General features: G+C 41.0%; 1 protein-coding gene across 1 annotated transcript in view; it reads right to left on the bottom strand.

Annotated features, from left to right (window-relative positions):
* Nucleotides 1-19,603, bottom strand: part of AMPH (amphiphysin) — a 137,159-nt gene extending 117,556 nt beyond the window's left edge. The window contains exons 1-2 of the mRNA XM_077781160.1: nucleotides 19,577-19,603; nucleotides 12,751-12,831 (exon numbers count right to left, since the gene is read on the bottom strand). Coding sequence (XP_077637286.1) covers nucleotides 12,751-12,831; nucleotides 19,577-19,603 — 108 coding nt within the window. The remainder of the gene's footprint in view (nucleotides 1-12,750; nucleotides 12,832-19,576) is intronic.
* Between the last annotated feature and the right edge of the window lie 541 nt (nucleotides 19,604-20,144).

The following is a 20,144-nucleotide window of genomic DNA, read 5'->3' as shown; positions in this document are numbered from 1 at the left end:
CCCGGTCTCCTTTAAGAAACAACACACTGAAGGCTGGGGAGGACAGGCACAACATTAACTTAGAAAAGAAAGAATAGAAAGGAAAAAAATTCTCAAGGAATTGTAATGGGGACATATATAAAGGACACAGGAGACACCACCAGCAGTTCCCACTAGCTAAATTTAGGGTAACTATGCTGCAAAACAACTAATAATGTATGACAGCCCACTGAATAACATAGGAATCTCTACATCCATACTAATATAATTAGAGGAGAAGGGAACATTTTACCAAGGAGTAGAATGCTAAGTAAATAAGTGTGGAAGGAATTGGGGGAGGGGGGGCGGAATCACCATTAGAGTAACAGCTGATTTAGACAAGAAGCTTCAATAGATAAAAGCAGTCGCAAAGTTTTTAGGAGGAACAAGTTATTTATAGAGTCTCAAAGCGTATCCCCACAAAATACTTCTTAGGTACTTAAAACTAAATACTAGGGCAACCTGGCAGGTAGTCTATTTTTAACCAGGAGAAAAAAGTGGATATCCACAGTAAAGGCACACATCAACATCATGTGTGCCTTGAAATCATGCACTGGGAAGAACACAGCATCACTTCTGTAGAAATCCTGCCAGGAGGGATCCCATGAAGCTCATCCTGAGAGATTATCAGGCAAATTTAGGTTTGCCTAAGGGACATTCTACAAATAAACACTGCTCTGTGCTCTTCAAAAATCTGCAGATCATGAGAGACAAGGAAAGACTGAAGAACTTCTCCAAATTTTAAAGAAGCTAACGGGACTTGACAAGTAAATGTCAAAATGACCCTGGAGTGGCCCCTGGACCTTCAAGAACATAAGTGGACAATATGTTGCAAGTAATTTCTCCCCGTCTGTAGTTAGTCTTTTCATTCCCTTAACTGGGTCTTTCTCAGATCAAAAGTTTTGCCATAGACAAAATGTGGGGTTTGTGAATTAGGTGGTAACATGGGATTGATGGTCATTCACTAATTCTGATGGATTAACTGTGTCTTTGTAGGAGAGTGTCCTTTTTGTATAGCAGATAGGTAACAGGTGCATGGAAAGATGGATGAACAGACAGGATGATAAATGGATTGGGAAATCCAAGTAAAGTATACAACAGTTCTGTGTACCATTTTATAACTTCTTGTAGGTTTAAAATTGTTTAAAAATATAAAATAGACAAAAATATAAAATTTACATTCTTTGATCTTTTCTAGGAAATCAGATGTGGCAATCTGGGTGACATTCTCAGGTGACAGATGCGATCTGGAGCCGACAGCTGCTTTTTTTATACCCTATGAATCCTTTAATTCAACCTGGTCTTCACCACTCACTGTTTCATTCCTTGCTTACTTTGCTCATTTATGTTCTCTTCCCAGCTCTACAACAATATGCGTCTCTGGCTTTTACCTTAGAGCACCTTTATCTGATACAAGTGGTAGGCAGTAAGCTTTTTCTAGGTAAAGTTGTGAAAGGGGACATTTCTCAACAGTAAGTTTTATGGAGATAATTATACAGAGTCACACAGAGTTGGAAAAAGTAATACAGAGAATCTTTGTATCCTATACCTAGTTTCAATGTCACATAACTATAGGAAGAACAATATCAAAACGTAGATATAATCCACCAGTCTTATTCCCCTAGTTTTTACTTGTACTCATGCACGTGTGAGTATTGTTCTATACAGTCTTATCGCCTGTACAATTTCACATCTCCACCACCACAGTTAGGATACATAACGGGTCCACCAGGACAAGGGTAACATCTGCCAACTTCTATAACCACACCGGTCTCCCTCCTCCCATCTCTAACCCCTGGCAACCGTTAATCTTTCCTCCATTTCTGCCACTTTGTCATGCCGACATGTTACAAATGGAATCATATGGCATGTAACCTTTAAGGACTGGCTTTTTTTCACTCGGCATAATTCTCTAGAGACTCACCTAGGCTACTACACCTACTGTAACTTCATTTTTATTGGTGAGTGATTATTTCATGCTGTGGACATACCACAATCTGTTTAACCATTCACTTCCTGAAGAACATCTGGGACATTTCCAATTTGGGGCTATTACAAATAAAGCAGCTATAGGCATCTGTGTATAGGTTTTTATTTCTCTGGGATAAATGTGTAAGAGGGCAGTTGTGGGTTATATGACAGCTACATGTGTAGTTTTTAAAGAAAAGGTCAAAATGTTTTCCAGTGTGGCTCTATCATTTCACCCAAGATATGAGTAATTCTGTTTCTCCACATCCACAAACATTCGATGTTCTTTAGTGTTATCACTAATTTTTTATTTTAGCCATTCTGAAGTATGTAGTGATATTATACTTTAATTTTCATTTGTCTGATGGCTAAGTATATGACATCGTTTTATGAATGGCTTATTTGCCATCCAGATATCCTCTTCAGTGAAATGTCTATTAATATCTCTTGACTGCTTTCCAACTGGGTTGTTTGTGCTTTTTGCTGTTGAATTTTGAGAGTTCTGTGTTCTAGATATTTGTCTTTTAATCCTCGTAACAGTTCTTTTATAGACCAAAATATTTTAGTTTTGATGAGATCCAATTTATCAAATTTTCCTTTTTTGAACTGTGTTTTTTGAGTCAAGTCTAAAAAATCTCTTTGCTTAGTTCTAGATTCTGAAGATTTTCTCCTATTGTTTTTTCCAAAAGTTTTAAAATTTTATGTTTACATTTAAGTCCTTGATCAATTCTGAGTTAAATTTTACACAAGGNCGAATCATGAGATCATGACCTGAGCTGAAGCCGGACGCTTAACCGACTGAGCCACCCAGGCGCCTATATAGCGCCATTTATTAAAAAGACTTTCTTTCCTCTATTAAACTGTTCTGACCCATTACTTATGTATCTATTCTTCTGTTGATATCAAACTGCAGCAATAAAAGAGGACTTAATATTGAAATAGAATGTATTCTTCCCACTTTATTCTTGTCTCTATTTTAACTATTCTAGGGTCTGGATATTTCCATATAAATTTTAGAATAAGCTTGTGTATATCTTTTAAAAAGCTGCTGTTAAGAATTACATGAAATGGCATTAAACCTATAGACCAATTTGCTAAGAACTGACATATTTACCATGTTGAGTCTTCCAATCCATGAACATGGTATGTTTTTTCCTTTATTTAGTTCTTCTTTGATTTTTCATTAGCACATTGTAATTTTCAGCATATACTGTATGTATTTTGTGAAGTGTGTACATAAATATTTTATTTCTTTAGAATGTTACTACGTTTATATCTTTGGTTTCCACATGTTCATCGTTAATAGATACAAGTGTGATTGACTTGGGGGTAACAATCTTATAGCTTGTGACGTAGCTGAACTCACTTATTAGTTCTAGGAGTGTTTTGTTGTGGTCTTGGGATTTTCTATGTACACAGTGTATCTGCAAATGGACAGTTTTATATCTTCTTTACTGATCTGTGTGCCTTGAATTTCCTTTGTTTTTATTATATTTGCTAGAACGTCCAGTTACACTGGACAGAACTGGTGAGTCCAGACATCCTTGACTTGTTCCCAATCTTAGGGGAAAAACATTCAGTCTTTTGCCATTAAGTATGTTGCAAGCCTTAGTTATTTCATATATACTCTTTATCAACTTGAGGTAATTTCTCCCTATTCCTAACTCGCTGAGCATTTTCATTATGAATGTTAGATTGTGTCACATACTTTTTCTATACCAATTAGTATAATCATAAGGTTTTTTTCTCCCTTACACTGTTTATATTGTCACACACTTTTTCTAAATTAATTAGTATGATCGTAAAGTTTCTTCTTCCTTACACTGTTTATAGGGTAGATTACACTGATTGATTTTGCAATGTTAAACCAGCCTTATATATCTTGAATAAATCCTACTTGGTCATGCTTATAATTTCCTGATACTCTGTTAAGGATTTATATGTCTAAGTTCATGAAACATATTGATCTTCAGTTTTCTTTTTTCATATTGTCATGGTCTGGTTTGGGTATTAAGGTCACACTGGCCACATCTTCTGTTTTCTGGAAAAGATGGCATAAAATTGATATTCTTCTTTAAATGTCAGAATTCTTCAGCGAAATCATCTGAGCCTAAATATTTCTTTTGCAGTTTTAAATTACAAATTCAATTTCTTTAATGGTTATAGGGTTATTCAGATATTTTTATCTTTATTACATTTGGCAGTTTATGATTATTGAGAAATTCATCCATTGTGGTTGTCCAATTTAAAAGTATGAAGTTCTACATATCAAATTAAAAGAGACTGCATCAAATTATAAAAGCTTCTGCACAGCAAAGGGAGACACCAGTGAAATAAAAAGGCAATCTACAGAATGGGGAGAAAATATTTGCAAACCATCTATCTGAAAAAGGATTAATATCCAAAATACATAAAAAAAACTCTTTCAACTCTATAGCAACAAAACAAAGTGTCCAATTTTAAAAATGAGCAGAGGGACTGAATAGACCTTTTTCCAAAAAAGACATAGAAACAGCCAACGGGTCCACAGAAAGGTGTTTGACATCACTAATCATAAGGTAAGTACAAATCAAAACCACGATGAGTTGTTACCTCACATATACTAAAATGACAATTATCAAAAAGACAAGAGATAACAAGTGCTGGAGAGGATGTGGAAAAAGGGAGCCCTTTTGCACTACTGTTTAGTATGGGATTTCTTAAAAAAAAAAATTCAACTACTTCATTCAGCGATTCCACTTCTGGATATATACCCAAATGAAATGAAAACAAGATCTCAAAGAAATATCTGCACGCCTATGTCCATTGCACCATTATGTACAATAGCCAAGATATGGAAATAACCTAAGTGTCTATCAGTGAATGAATGGATAAAAAATGGAATATATATTTATATGTGTTTATATAGGGAATATTATTCAGCCATGAGAAAGGACATCCTGCCATTTGCAACAACATAGATGGACCTTGAGCACATTATGCTAAGCAGAGTAAGTCAAAGATAAATACTGTATGGGGCGCCTGGGTGGCTCAGTCCGTTAAGCGTCTGACTTTAGCTCAGGTCATGATCTCACGGTTTGTGGGATCAGGCCCCACATCGGGCTCTGTGCTGACAGCTAGCTCAGAGCCTGGAGCTGCTTCAGATTCTGTATCTCCCTCTCTCTCTGACCCTATCCTGCTCATGCTGCCTCTCTCTCTCTCAGAAATTAAAAAAAAAAAAAAAGAAGATAAATACTGTTTGGTATAACTTCTATGTATAATCTAAAAGAGCCAAACTCATAGAAACAGAGAGGAATGGTGATTATCAGGGTCTGGGGGGTGAAAGGATAAAGGGCAGATATGGATCAAAGGGTAAAAACTTCCAATTATAAGATGAATAAGTTCTGGGGATCTACTGTGGAGCACAGTGATACAGTTAATATCGTGGCATTCACTTGAAAGCTGCCAAGAGAACAGATCTTAAATGTTCTTACTACAAAAAAAGGAATAGTAACTAGGTGATGTAATTATTACCACTATGGTGGTAATCATTTTGTAATAAATAAGCATGTTAAATACCTTAAACTTTGCACAATGTTATAGGTCAGTTATATCTCAATAAAGCCGGTGGAAAAGAAGAAGAAAGAAAGAGAGAGAAAGACAAAGAAGGAGGGAGAGAGGAAGGGAGGGGTTCTTTTCATGGCCCATTTGTTTGGCCAGCTCATCTCCACCCTCAACACCTGACTCAACTCTTGACATTAATATTATTCAATCATATGCAATTTTTCAAAGGTGGCATTTTCCTTCTGAACTTGTGGCTTTTGCGTATGTCATTCTCTTTGGTGACTCTTCTCTCCTGTCCTTGCTGAAAATAAATTAATTCATTAAAAAGCTCTTCACAAATTTCCTTATTGTCCTTTTACTGGCTACTGGATCACAGTGATATCATTGGTTTCCTTCCTGATATTGAGGATTTTTGTCGATTTTGGAGGTCAGTTTTGCTAAAGATTTATCAAATGTACAAATTTTCTCAGAGAACCATTTTTTTCTTTCATTTATTTTCTCTATTGCTTTCCTATTTTCATTTTCATTGATTTCTGCTCTTTTGTATTTCCTTCCTTCTGCTTGCTTTGGGTTTATTTTGTTCATCTTTTTCTAGTTTCTTAAGGTAGGAACTTAAATTATTGATTTGTTTCCTTTCTTTGTTTCCAATGTAAGCAGGTAATGCCATAAATTTCCCTCCCAGCACTGCTCCAGATGCTTTGAAAGATTTGTTTTCACGGCCTTATATTTGCTGCATTTATCTAACTCCCCACTTCCTCCCTCTGCCCCGCCTGATAAAAATTCTTCATTTCTTCTCAGGATCCTGTATCTAGAAATCTAATACTTTCTATACCTACCCCTAGTAAGCCTGAGTATCTAGAAAAAAGCCTTATTAAACTCATTCTCATTAAGGTCTGAGCAGCACATTTATTATCTCTTGCAGGGGTATCTGTATTTTCACAGGGCATACAGCTTCCAGGTTCAACAGCCCTGGGAAGAAAAGAACTCTGCCCTGTGTACCCCAAATCGTGCCTGCTAGGGATGAGATCCTCTCAGTAGACCCCAGTTATGCAGATTACAGAAAATTCAGGAAATGGCCACCAAATCTCTAGTATCTCTAGTATTTCTTTGTCATAAAGATACTAAAAAAGATATAAAACACAGGGTCAGAAACTTCAAGAACTAATCAGAGGAAGTGCCTGGAAACAAGTGTATGAATAGAAACAAAGCACAGGTCCTCAATTTGTCGCCCCTAAACCAGCCTCAGTGGCATCTCCTGGGAACCTGTCAGAAATGCACACTTCCAGGCCTCGCCCCAGACCTACTGAATCGGCAGCTCAGAGGTGGAGCCCAGTAATCTGTGCTGACCTAAGGCCTTCCAGGTGATTCTGATGCAGCTGGAGCTTAAAAAACACTGCTCTGGTGGGTACAAAACTTGCCGCCTGAAGTTCTTACTCAGAACCCAGAAGGTCTGATGACCTGACTCTATAGGCAGACTGATGTTCTCCACACTCTGGGCTATGATGCTGGCCTTTAGAATTGGGTCATTACCATTACCCCAGACAGATGGATGGGCTCACAATTAATGAAGACAGTGGTTATTTCAGATGAAGGTCACTATTAGTATAAAAGGTGGATACTCAAGGGCTCCTGGATGGCTCACTTGGCTAAGTATCCAACTCTTGGTTTCGGCTCAGGTCATGACCTCACAGTTCATGGGACTGAGCTCCACATCAGGCTCTGAGCTGACAGCATAGAGCTTAGGATTCTCTTTCCTTTCTCCCTGCCCCTCCCCCACTCACACCTATGCTCACTCTCTCCCCCAAAATAAATAAACAGTTAAAAACAATCAATAAATAAAAGGTGGATACACTAACATATTCAGATCATGGTTATCTGTGGTAAAAAGAAATAATTCTAAGGTACCTGGCTGGAAAGGTATCTGTTCAGGAAAATTGTAAAAATTTTCCAAATGTAAATGCAATTTGCCATAAATAAAAATTTTATTCACACATTAACATACTCGGGAGTATATTTGTATTTACATTTTTTAAAACTTCTGTTAAGTTTTATTGTTAATTACTTATTTGCATATGTATTAAAAAATATCATGAGGCTGCTCGCAAAAATTCACATTTTCAACATCTTTTCCAGCCCTGAAATAAAAACATGCTCTAAGAAAGTGCTCAGAATAATCATTCCTGCTACTAGGTTTAGCTTCGGGTTGGACAAGTGTTTTTTTTTTCTTTTTCAACATTTATTTATTTTTGAGAGACACAGAGAGACAGAGCACGAGCAGGGGAGGGGCAGAGAGACACAGAATCCAAATCCTGAGCTGTGAGCATAGAGCCCAATGTAGGGCTCAAACCCACAAACCATGAAATCATGGCTGAGTAGAAGTTGGAAACTCAACCAACTGAACTACCCAGGTGCCCCAGGCAGGGCAAGTATTTTTAAGGCTTACGTGCAAAGCACTAGATTCCATGGACATAAAAGGAGGAAAGCAGCCACACAGGCTAAGGAGAGATCAGTAAAGTGACTTTAGCTTACAGTGACTGGATGATTCTAATAATTGGAATAATGAATAATAACTGGAATATTTGAGGGGCATCTAGGTGGCTCAGTTGGTTAAGTGTCTGACTTTGGCTCAGGTCATGATCTCATAGTTTGTGAGTTTGAGCCCCACGTCGGGCTCTGTGCTGACAGCTCAGAGTCTGGAGCCTGCTTTGAATTCTGTGTGTGTCTCTCTCTCTGTCCCTACCCCGTTCACACTCTGTTTCTGTCTCTCTCTCACTCTCTCTCAAAAAAAAAAAACAATAATTAAAACATAATTGGAATGGTTGAAGTATTGTGCTTGGACTCTAAGCCCAGTTGTGTGCTTACAGCTGTACTCACTAAAATGTGATCGAAGAGTTGGTAATCTGGGCCCACATGGCCCCTAAGTTGTTCAGGTCTTGTTGCAGTCAGCACAGCTGCCATAAGCACGGCATTTTAGTGGCAAGTTTATTTGCAGGAAGGAGGGAGAGAGGCCAAGGACCTTCCTTTCTCTCTGGGACCTTCTCTGTGCTCATTAACAGAATTGCCAGCAGGCAGCCAGGTGAAAGCAGGCGACGTTCACCCCAGTCAATTCTGCTACTCGTTAGCAGCTCTGGCAAGACAGGCGGAATTAAAAGCAGGGAAAAACCACTTTAGGGAGCACATGCTGAAGTCACATTTTGTTCTTCCTGCTGGATAGATTTCTATAATTCTTGTTCTTTTTGATACTCGTCGACATGGAAAATCCCAAGTTCTCTGCAGAGGACTTCACTCTGTTCCCTTTTGCTCTCCCCTCCGCTCCCCTTCCTCTTGGCCCTAGTTGAGCAGTCTAGGAAATCTGGACCCCAAAAAGCAAGCAATGGGGGAACCCAGTAGACAGCGGAGAGAGCTGTGCACAGGCCCTTCACCCACGCTCTCAGTCTAACAAAAACTGCCTTTTTAGGAAGAGAGGTTTGGGATCAAAAAGAAAACCTGAGGTTTGAATCAGATAAAGGCTAGGCTTCAAGCTTGAGTTCAAACACAGACTCTGATCTCACCTTTGTTTCCAACATGAACGAGCAGGGCTTACATCAATCACTATGAGGACTTTCAGAATTTTACTACAGGGAATTTAAAAGTAAGAGCATCAGGGCCCAGAAATGTTTGAATACTTTCTAGAACAATTCTAGAATAATCTACTTTAGATCAAGTACTAATTAAGCATGATCAGGCGACTGTGATATAGTGCACAAACCCAATATAGTTCATTTTATACTGTAAGTAGTATCATCTTTTTGGATTTAAAAAACATATTATCCAAAAAAAATAAGATGTCTAGATTTTCTGGGTCAGATAATATCCTCAGAGTCTGTCGCCTTTAGATGTTGTCTTCTGCCATTAGAGTAACGATTCACCATTATGTTAACACTGCAAGTAATAGGCCTTGTAGAAGTCACCACAAGCTTAGTAGATCCTTCTTTCTAGTTTCTACACAAGTATATGTGGAAACACCCTTCTCAGCATATGCAACAGATGTGACGTGGTCACCAGTACATACTGAGGCTTAAAAGGATATCTTTTCCCTTCTGTAGAGTATTAATAAATTTAGCATTCAGCTCTTCTTCTCAACCATTAATATGTTTCTATAGAAAATTGATAAATCTGTCTGCTACCTCCTCCCATTCATCCCTTTTCTATTATATATTCATCCCCTTCTATTTTACAGACAGGGTTAAGGTACCATGCCTGCTTACTGCACTAAAATGACTATAAATTTATTTTTTCTGATTAAAACAAAAAACATCAACATGAGTATGTGCAAATGCAAGATGCTTTTGATGCAGAACTGTTTTCAAAAGGAGACAGAGGGAATTAAGATACTCATTGGGAAATACTATTTCTATATTTCCATCCTAATTGTTTCATGCTTATAAGGTAGAATTGCTTGTTCAAACTCCCCCAGATTTTGAAGTTTTACCCAGATCTTGAAATTTGCTAATATTCTTCAAAGGACCAAGATATCAGGTCTTCAAGAATGACAATGTATGATTTTCTCTATAACATTTGAAAATCTCTGCTGTCAGCCCAGAGCCTGCTTCAGATCCTCTGTCCACCCTCCCTCTCTGTCTCTGTCAATCAAAAATAAATATTTTTTGTTAATGTTTACTTTTGAGAGACAGAGACAGGGACAAAGTGCAAGCGGGAGAGGAGCAGAGAGAGAGACACACACAGAATCCGAAGCAGGCTCCAGGCTCCGAGCTGTCAGCACAGAGACCGATGTGAGGCTCTAACCCACGAACCATGAGATCATGACCTGAGCCAAAGTCAGACACTTACCCGACTGAGCCACCCTGGCGCCCTAATAAATATTGTTTTTAAAAGAAAGTACATGTTTAAGAAAATGTATATTTTCTTTACAAAGCATTATAAAGTCACCTCATGCTGCTGCTGCAAGTGACATTTAACCGATGGAGTTGATGATTTAACCAACTATACTTTCCTTTAGTGCTTTAGACCAAAAGCAATCCTCACCTGGTCCACTCAACAAAGTCCAAAAAGAATTGGCCAATAAGAATTCACTGTAACTGGAAAATGCAAAGTGCCTCCTAGTCATGAATGCATTCCTGAACTTGATGCTTCCAAAGATTAGCCTTCCCGGATGCTGACTGCATCAAGACACCATAAAAGTGACACAGGAAAAAATCCAAGAGCAAAAACCTAATCAGCTGCATTGGGATACACCCAACAGGACAACGAGGCTCCAAAAGGTAGAGAGTAAATCCTCAAGCAGGTACGACTATGAACCTGAATCGCTTCTTTCCAACTCTAATCCCTTCAAGCAGGTGTTCGGGATCACCCTGCAAAGTAACAGGGCAGTGACTGAACATCTTTTCTGCGGGAAGCCACTGCAATCCAGACAGTGCTGTGTCTGAGTGTTATCCAAGTGCATGAGAGAAAGTACGAGAACTCACAGCATGAGAACATAAGGAGACGTGCAGAATCTGTGATCCGGGAGGAGACTGGAGGCCAACATAGTCTACGGGCCTAGATCCAACATTTCTCTGGGATTTTCTCTTCTATCTTCATTAATCCAAAGCTCTCTGTGGACATGCTACTATGGTGGCTTTCTTCTCCAACTCCCTTCTCTCCTTCCTCATTTTCAGGCAGAACAAGATGGCTACCGCTCACGGTAAATGGCGTATCTAGCTGCACGTGTCAACTCTTAGTCTCGGGATGAGACTGGAGACATTTGGGAATGTGTTCTGGTGAAGACCTGTCTTCTAACTGTAGAGACTTCCACGTGTACCTCCCCTGACTTTGACCCTCAAAAGAGTGATATTCTGTCCAATTACTCAAATCTTAGAGATATAAACATAATTTTAAAAACAATTTGTTTCTTTATGCATGTGTTTTTATGCAGCCCGTTAAAAAAACAAACACCACAGGGGCGACTGGGTGGCTCAGTTGGTTAGGCATCCGACTCTTGGTTTCGGCTCAGGTGGTGATCTCACTGTTGGTGAGTTCAAGCCCTATATCTGGCTCTGTGCTGACAGCATGGAGCCTGCTTGGGATTCTTTCTCTCCCCGCCCTCTGCCTCTTTCTGCCCTTTCCCTGCTCTCTCTCTGTCTCTCAAAATAAATAAACTAAAAAAAAAAGAAGGGTTACCATAAATCATATTTCTCAACCTTTTTCCTCATTATCATCTCCCTTAAGGAGCTATTTTAGACCTATTTTTTCCTCATCACACACCCCCATGAAATTTTAATATCATAGATATACTATGTATCTATTTATGGGATATACACATAAAAAGGTACCATTTTTTTCACCCACAAAGAACCATTTTTTAGCATCTTGGGGGAGATATAATCTCTCTTGAGGATGCATGATCTTGAAGCATGCAACAACCGAAATGATTGTGCCAGAGGTATCCTAAATACTGTTTCTCTAATACTATACTAATACTATAAATCACCAGAAACTACATCTTTTCTTTAAAAATTCTCTTAATTTTTTTTTAAATGTTTTATTTATTTCTAGGAGAGAGAGAGAGAGAGAGACAGCGTGAGCAGGGGAGGGTCAGAGAGAGAGGGAGTCACAGACTGAAACAGGCTCCAGGCTCTGAGCTGTCAGTCAGCACAGAGCCCGACGCGGGGCTCGAACCCACGAATTGCGAGATCATGACCTGAGCGAAAGTCGGACGCTTAACCGACTGGGCCACCCAGGCGCCCCGAAAAAATTCTCTTAATTTTTTAATGTTTATTTATTTTTGAGAAAGAGACAAAGGCAGCGTATGAGCGGGGGAGGGGCAGAGAGAGAGGGAGACACAGAATCCGAAGGAGCTGTGACAGCTGTGTCAGAGCGAAGGACAGCTCTGAGCTGTCAGCACAGAGCCCGACATGGGACTCGAACTCACGAACTGCAAGATAATGACCTGAGCCGAAGTCGGATGCCCAACCGACTGAGCCACCCCAGGTGCCCCAGCATCCTTTCTTTAGACCAATAATCTGTACTGACGGGCTCTAGACCAATGTCTTAATCTCCTGAGATTGCGACTAAAACACAAAGCTTCCCCCTGTACTGCCTACCACGTCTTCATTCACCCGTCACAAGAAAGCCCACAGAAGCAGCAAGCGCCACCCTCAGGTTAACGCCAACCCCAAAGAAAGAAAATCACAAGCACAATCAACCCCTTTCTCCCTCCGGAAACCAGAAAAATGTACTTACCTCTTGCCGTTTGAAGTTCTGGACATATTCTTCAAACTGTTCATCTTTGGTCTCATCAGCTTTCCCAAGCTTCTGAAGGACCTAGTTTGCAAACGAAACAAAAACGGTGTGATTTAATTATGTCTTTAAATAATTGGCAGGGCAAGGCTGTTGTTTTGCTCTTCAGAGAAGATATCATTCAACACAGCTGGGCTTTCTGTTCTGGAAGCATCCTGGCTTGGTGGCTTGGGGTTGATCAGACTTGGATTTGAACCACAGCTCTGCGGCTCACTGACTAAGCAATTCTGCCACCCACCAGGCTGAGCAAACGCTACATTGCATTTATCGATTTCTGTATGTTTCCTCTGGTACGCTGTACGTTACTTAAAGGTTAAAGTTAATGCCTTGTCTCCTTGCTCAAAGCATCTCAGACAATATTTGATACATACCAGGTATGCAGTTGTTTACTCAACAGTGAACCAAACATACCAGGTATGAAGTTGTTTACTCAACAGTGAACCAAAGACATTCTATGAAAGAATTAGCCTACTTTTTGGCAATGGTATTAGAATTACTGGAGCCAGGCACGATGCACGATTCTCCCGCACTGCCTTCGAATATGCTCTTCAAATCATACAATGCTCAAAGATGCCCTGGATGACGCAAAGCCTGCTGCTAAGCACTACAATCCAGAAACATAAAAATGAATAAAAACGATGGAGCGCCGGGGTGGCTCAGTTGGTTAAGCATCCAACTTTGGCTCAGGTCATGATCTCACTGTCTGTGAGTTTGACCCCCACATCAGGCTCTCTGTGCTGACAGCTCAGAGCCTGGAGCCTGCTTTGGACTCTGTGTCTCCCTCTCTCTCTGGTCCTCCCCCACTCATGCTCTGTCTCTCTCTGTCTCTCAAAAAATGAATAAACGTTTAAAAAAATTTTAATGAATAAAACGAGGCCCCAATACTTAATCTTGAGAAACGTAGAGTCTAGTGGCATAAACAAAGCAGGTTCACAAATAACAGACAATGTGTGATAGGTAGTGTGAAGGGTTAACATAGCATTATGAGCGCTAGCCCTCGGGAGCTGAGGTTATGGGGGGGAATGGTCTGCTGATGGATTCTAACTGTGCTGGAAATGCCAGCAGACAGGAATGTGCCAGACTACATTCCCGCCAAGGAAGGAGCCTCAGCAGAGATCACTGGAAAAATCATTACATCTTGCGGGACTGGGCAGGAGTGGTTCCGTCTTCCTGGAGCATGGGATTGATTAACAGGAGAAAGCGTTCATACAGAGACAGCAGAGAGGTAGCTGGGGACCGGGCAGAAGGCTCCTGAGAGCCATGCCTGGGTTCCCTATTCAGTGGTCCCACGCGCCATATCTAAAACACCAAGTCATTCAAGAATAAAAGAAGACAAAAAACGAAAAAACAAAAAATGAAAACCTCCATAAACACTGCCTTAATGAGGTGAAAATTATTTATGTATATGAAAATGTTGTCTTTAACTTCTGAAAAACTGTAACAGCACGTTCTGTAAATGCAAGACACTGTTACTATCATTTTTATGACCATCGTTGTTAGAGAGGGCAGAGCAGATTCACACAGGTCACAGGAGCTACAGAAGGAAATTCAATGACACAGGGATTCTGGGCCTTGTTCTAAGATCTCCTCCCACCCACCCCCAGATCTGCATTCTAAAGTAAAATAGCTTAAGGAAGAGGAAGTTGCAGGGCACCTGAGGGGGGAGGGGCTCAGTTAAGTGTCCGACTCTTGGTTTTGACTCAGGTCATGATTCGACGGTTTGTGAGTTCGAGTGCCACACTGGGCTCAGCACTGAGCATGGAGCCTGCTTGAGATTCTCTCTCCCTCTCCCTCTGCCCCATGTGCACGCACACGCCCTCTCTCTCTCTCTAAATAAATAAACTTAAAAAAATTTTTAATAAATAAATAATTTTAAATAAAAAGAAAGAAAGAAGTGCTTGTTTGATTCTTTATTCCATCTCAGTTTTTAAAAGTTTTCATTTTAGGGGCGCCTAGGTTGCTCAGTTGGTTAAGCTTAAGTCTGACTCTCGATTTCAGCTCAGGTCATGATCTCATGGTTTGTGAGATTGAGCCCCACTTCGGGCTCCATGCTGACAGCACAGAGCTTGCGTGGGATTCTCTCTCTCCCTGTCTCTGCCCCTCCCCCACCTGTGCTCGCTCTCTCACTCACTCTTTCTCAAAAATAAATAAAGTGAAAACAAAATTTTACTTTCATTTTAAAACCAAGTCTCCAGGGGCGCCTGGGTGGCTTAGTCGGTTGAGCGTCCGACTTTCGCTTAGGTCATGATCTCGCAGTTCGTGGGTTCGGGCCCCGCGTCGGGCTCTGTGCTGACTGCCAGCTCAGAGCCTGGAGCCTGTTTCAGTCTGTGACTCCCTCTCTCTCTGACCTTCCCCTGCTCATGCTGTCTCTCTCTCTGTCCTAGAAATAAATAAATAAATAAAAACATTTAAAAAAAAAAATAAAAATAAAACCAAGTCTCCCAAATGACCTCTGGCCACACACGTAAACACTAAAAGTAACAGGAGAAAGGGAACTAGCATTTACTATGTGACCTTTCCCCCTAATTCTTAAAATTTACTTTTTCATAAATGTTTGGCTCCTCTAGAGCAGGGTAAGGGCAGACTTTATCTCATGTAAGGGCAGCAGTTTACAAAAGCCACCTTGGCCCCAAGGCTGTCCGCACAGTGCAAAGGCACTCTGGCCTCAGCAGTGGAGAAAAGAAAGAAAAGAGACTACTGTTTATTGAGTCTCTACTGTGTGCCTGAAACCAAAGAAAGTGATTTACATGTTACACCTTTTGTTCTCACAATACCCCCTAGCTGCATCTCTGTCTTCCTCTCTCTCTGCCTCTCTTCCACTCGTGCTCTGCCTCTCAAAAATAAATAAATGTTAAAAAAAATGCAACCCACACTACACTTACTGGCTTATGAGAGATGGACAGGGTGGGGACAGAGAAGACGTGGGAATGACCTTGGGTTTCTGCCACCAAGAACCAGGGGCCCAGGCTATGTTGAAGACTCCAGGCAGGGAAATGGTTCAGACGCAGGATTAGGAAAGGTCAGAACCAGAAACACACAACAGGACCTGTGGATGAAACTGACGGCTCAGCTGGAAAACGCACATAAGAAGTCTTGTCATTTTTGTCCCAATAATTGAAAATATCCATTAAGCCTGACCAGTTGGCACCACTGATGTTAATGTTACAGAGCGATCGCGATTCACTCATGGCCCTGACAGCACGGGTTGTCATGGGGGGGTCCTACAACATGGGGGCCACCTTCCGTGTACAGGCAAATGGCAGACAATCCTGTGTCCCATGCGTTTTGCTTTAGGACTTAGGTCTTTCACCACATAATTTCACGTGCACTGACACTTTACTGTTTTGAAACAACAGGATTTGGTTACTTTTGTCAATGCTGTTTTTCAAATACAAAATTACATCCTAAGTTGAATAAGCATTTTCCTTTCCTTTCGATGAGATACATCCTTCTATAGCTGGTTGTGTCACTCTCCTCTCTCAAGCCTAAGTTCAGAAGTTCTGATGTGATCGTAAAGACACCATGACGTGCACAAATTAAAAATTAAACAGGAAGGAAATGCAGGAATGTGATACCTTGGAGTAGTTCCAATAATAAACTCTATTTCAGTGTCTCCTAAAGTGGCTATTAATGGTTTGCCTGGGCGGCTCCGAAGACGTGAATCTCACATTGTTTTTTATTATTTTTTTTAGGTTTATTTTTTTATTTTGGGAGAGAGAGGGAGAGCAGCGTAGGGGCAAAGAGAGAGGGAGAGAGCGAGAATCCCAAGCACTGCACGGACAGTGCAGAGCCCAGTGTGGGGCTCAAACTCACAAACCATGAGATCATGACCTGAGCCAAATGAAGTTGGACACTTAATTGACTGAGCCATCCAGGTGCCCCTTATATTCTTCTTCTTAGAGCAATTGCTCCTGAAGTGGCCAAGAAATGTCTCTAAAAATTTAGAACTCTCTGGTTTGGGCAGCCAAGGAGAGAGCTGCATAATTTAGCCTTCTCTGAATAAGAACACACTCCTCTCTTCACACTCTCTGTTTTTATGAAAAAAGAAGAGCACATAAAATTATGTACACACTATCCACTGAATTCAGGAGGCAACTACATGGGATGACCATGGTCTCTTCTTGTCTGGATAAGACATGGAGACTTGGTCTTCCACCCTAGCCCACATGCAGATGATTCATTCACTCAGATACCCAGATGTCCCTGCAGAAATTCAGAAAGCATTTACCAAGTGCTCACTCCGGCTCTGTGCAAAGTTCCACAATCCAGGACTGGAAAGAGGCCATCAGGTCCGTGACAGTGCAGGGTATTTGCTTGTGCTGGTGTCCTATGAGCACACACTGCACTGTTGGCCAACCTTCAGGGTACTAGATCTTTGACTTCTTGCTAGGTGTGTTCCAAGACTTAAAGCAATAGCTTTAATGTGCCCTAACTTGAGAGGAACAAGAGGAATCATCCTTTGCCAGCTCCTGTCAAGGTCCTGTACTTGGCCTCTTTCTGGTCTTTTATAGATTTATGTCTGCGTCATTATGACATCCACTCCTCGTTCTGGCAGCTTTCAATACATTAGCCATTATGGCATCAAAGTCTCTAAGAGGCTGGCATGCGCCTTCCTCTAATTCTGGAAAACACTTTTGAGGAGATAAGCAAAAACAGGTGAGAGAGGGAGTGTTCGCAGCCTTCTGTCCCACTTGAATGACCTTCAGACTTAACAAGTTTGAGAATAATATACAGGAGAGAGAAAGTACAAATCTCAGACACGAGCAGGTTTATCCTACGTGTGACAGAGCCAACTGAGAATTAGAAGGCAATGGAGGAAAGAAAGGTGGGGAGCCTAGAAGGGAAACAGAGGTAAGCGAGAAGGGACCTCAGAATGCAGATGCAGGAAGGACTAGCCAAAGCTGTTTTCAATCATGCATCTACCTGCTCAGGTACCAGACTCCCAAAGTCTGCTCTCTTCCCTCCTTCCCCATCTTTAAAGTTGAGGACATCTTAGTGTTCCAACTTAAAAACAATAATTATTGGTGGGATTAAAACACACACACACACACACACACACACACACACACACACACACACACACACACACACAGCTTGAGGAATATTGATCAAGGGAAGACAATGGACATTCGCCCTGGCACTCGACAGCCTCCTCTTTTCTAGGTGCCTGGGTTGGCCAACCTTGTCTCAGAACCACTTTTCCATGAAACCTGATACCTCCAGTACCCAACCCAGAATACAACATTTACACCAAAACTCAGTGACACAGAAGTTTCCTAAAGCCTTCAAGTCATCCCGACACTCTGAGACTGGATCTTCCTTCTACAGTGGCCCCTTTCAAGGACGTACCAATACTGCACGTATTGCAGAGAGTAATACGATGACCCTCTAACCCCATTCTATCATTTAAATGAATCCTCATGCCCCTTAAGTTACGGGGAGATAGTCCTCCATTTACCACTGGCCAGATGTTTAAGAGAAAACGTGTCTGCTGAACTGTTGGCAATGCAGCTGCAGAACAGCTCTTGCAAATGCATGTAGTTATGGAAGCTCTATACCTGCCCGGCAATTCACCAGTTCTGTTCCCGATTCCTTCACACGCACTCTTCAGTCTTTGTGACCTCAGTAACCCACTGTACCAGCAGAAGATGAGTCAGCAATTTGAAAACGCTGACCTGCAGTACAGTTATGAAAGATGCTGTCTTAGGTAGAACAAAAAGTTCACAAAACCATACCGGGATTTCAACTGGGACTATAAGTGGCCGAAGTCAAGAGGGGGCTGTTGGGGCTGATGGGTGGGATATAGATGAAAAGAAGTACAGAGAGGAAAGGACATGTTCTTGCTCTTCCTCTTCTTGTGAAAATGTCCCACGCTAATAATTCTATAATTCCCTAATGTGTTTGCTATCATCTATATAAATTTAAAACATATCAAACCTAGTTCTATATGCATTATATCAAAAATGAATTTAATCTTCCCCAACAATCTTGTGAGCTAGGTTACAACGATTATCTTCATTTTACCAATGAGAACACTGAAAATTGGAGTCATTGACTGCAGTGATAGAGTTGGTATGTAGCAGAGCCAGGACTCAAAGCAGACAGTTTGATTCTAGAGTCAGCTTCGCACCCAGTGGTGAGAAGATCCATACTTTTTTTTTTAAGTTTGTTTGTTTGTTTGTTTAGAGCGCACACGTGTACATTAGCAGGGAAGGCACAGAGAGTGAGGGAGAGAGAGACAATCCCAAGCAGGCTCTGCACCGTCAGTGCAGAGCCCGACATGGGGTTTGAACTCACACACCATGATATCACAACCTGAGCCGAAATCAAGAGTCAGATGCTTAACCGACTGACCCACCCAGGTGCTCCAAGAAGATAAATACTTTCATTAAACAAAAGCCATCATCTTCATCCAAAATAGATTATATTTATTCATATACCCTGAGTGATGGCCACGGACTCAACACAATGTGTTCTCCCCCATTCTACCCGCATTTGGACAGAAACCATCCAATTTGCCTCTGACTAGCAAAAGGCCTGGGAGAACATTACTTCCTTGTAAACTCGGGACACAAAGAATGACTCACCGGAGCAGGAAGTGGTACGGAAACACAAGACAACACAACCTTACTTGATTCCACAGATGTCAAAACAAGATCATCCCATTAGGACAAGTGACAAGCTGCCCGGGAGATAATGCAGACGACGCAGGTCCTCTTACACCTGTTCTGACCCTGCAGCACCGCATCCGACTCTTGCCACCACTCACCTTCACGAGCTCCTTGCAGCCCGTCATCTTGGCTTCACAAAACATATTTTGACCAAATGCTGCCAACTTCCCTCTCATTCTGGCAACACAGTCTACATACCTAAGAGTATTGCTAACTAATTAGAAATCACAGAGAAGATTTTTGGAAGCTCTGTTCTACCTTATCAACAATCTGTCTTATATATCTCAGGAGGTGAATTGAAAGGTTGAGATGGGCAGATTAAGGTATAACTGGAAAAAAAAAAAGACAAAACAAACAACAACTCACTAAGGCAGTGTGTTGAAGCCCTGGACTAAAATCGTTGGATGGGACTGAGAACCTTATCTCTTTGTGGGAATTTGGGATAATTGTCTATATGCTTTGTACCCCATCTGGATAAGGACCAAAGTCAGAATAAGAATGTCTGCTCCCTTTCTACTCTGCAGGGATGTTCTAAGTTTATGAATTATAAGTCTATCTAAAACTGGGATTTGGTTTTCAGCTACCCTTTTGATGTACCACACTCTTACTAAAGCAGTATTCCCCAAAAAGTGTTCCATGGGACATAATCTCAGAAATCTCTATACA

The sequence above is a fragment of the Crocuta crocuta genome, unplaced genomic scaffold (assembly GCF_008692635.1).
Source record: "Crocuta crocuta isolate KB4526 unplaced genomic scaffold, BGI_CrCroc_1.0 scaffold108, whole genome shotgun sequence".
Lineage (NCBI taxonomy): Eukaryota > Metazoa > Chordata > Mammalia > Carnivora > Hyaenidae > Crocuta > Crocuta crocuta.
The sequence above is the reverse complement of the archived record's forward strand: the minus strand, read 5'-3'. Positions and strand labels throughout refer to the sequence as shown.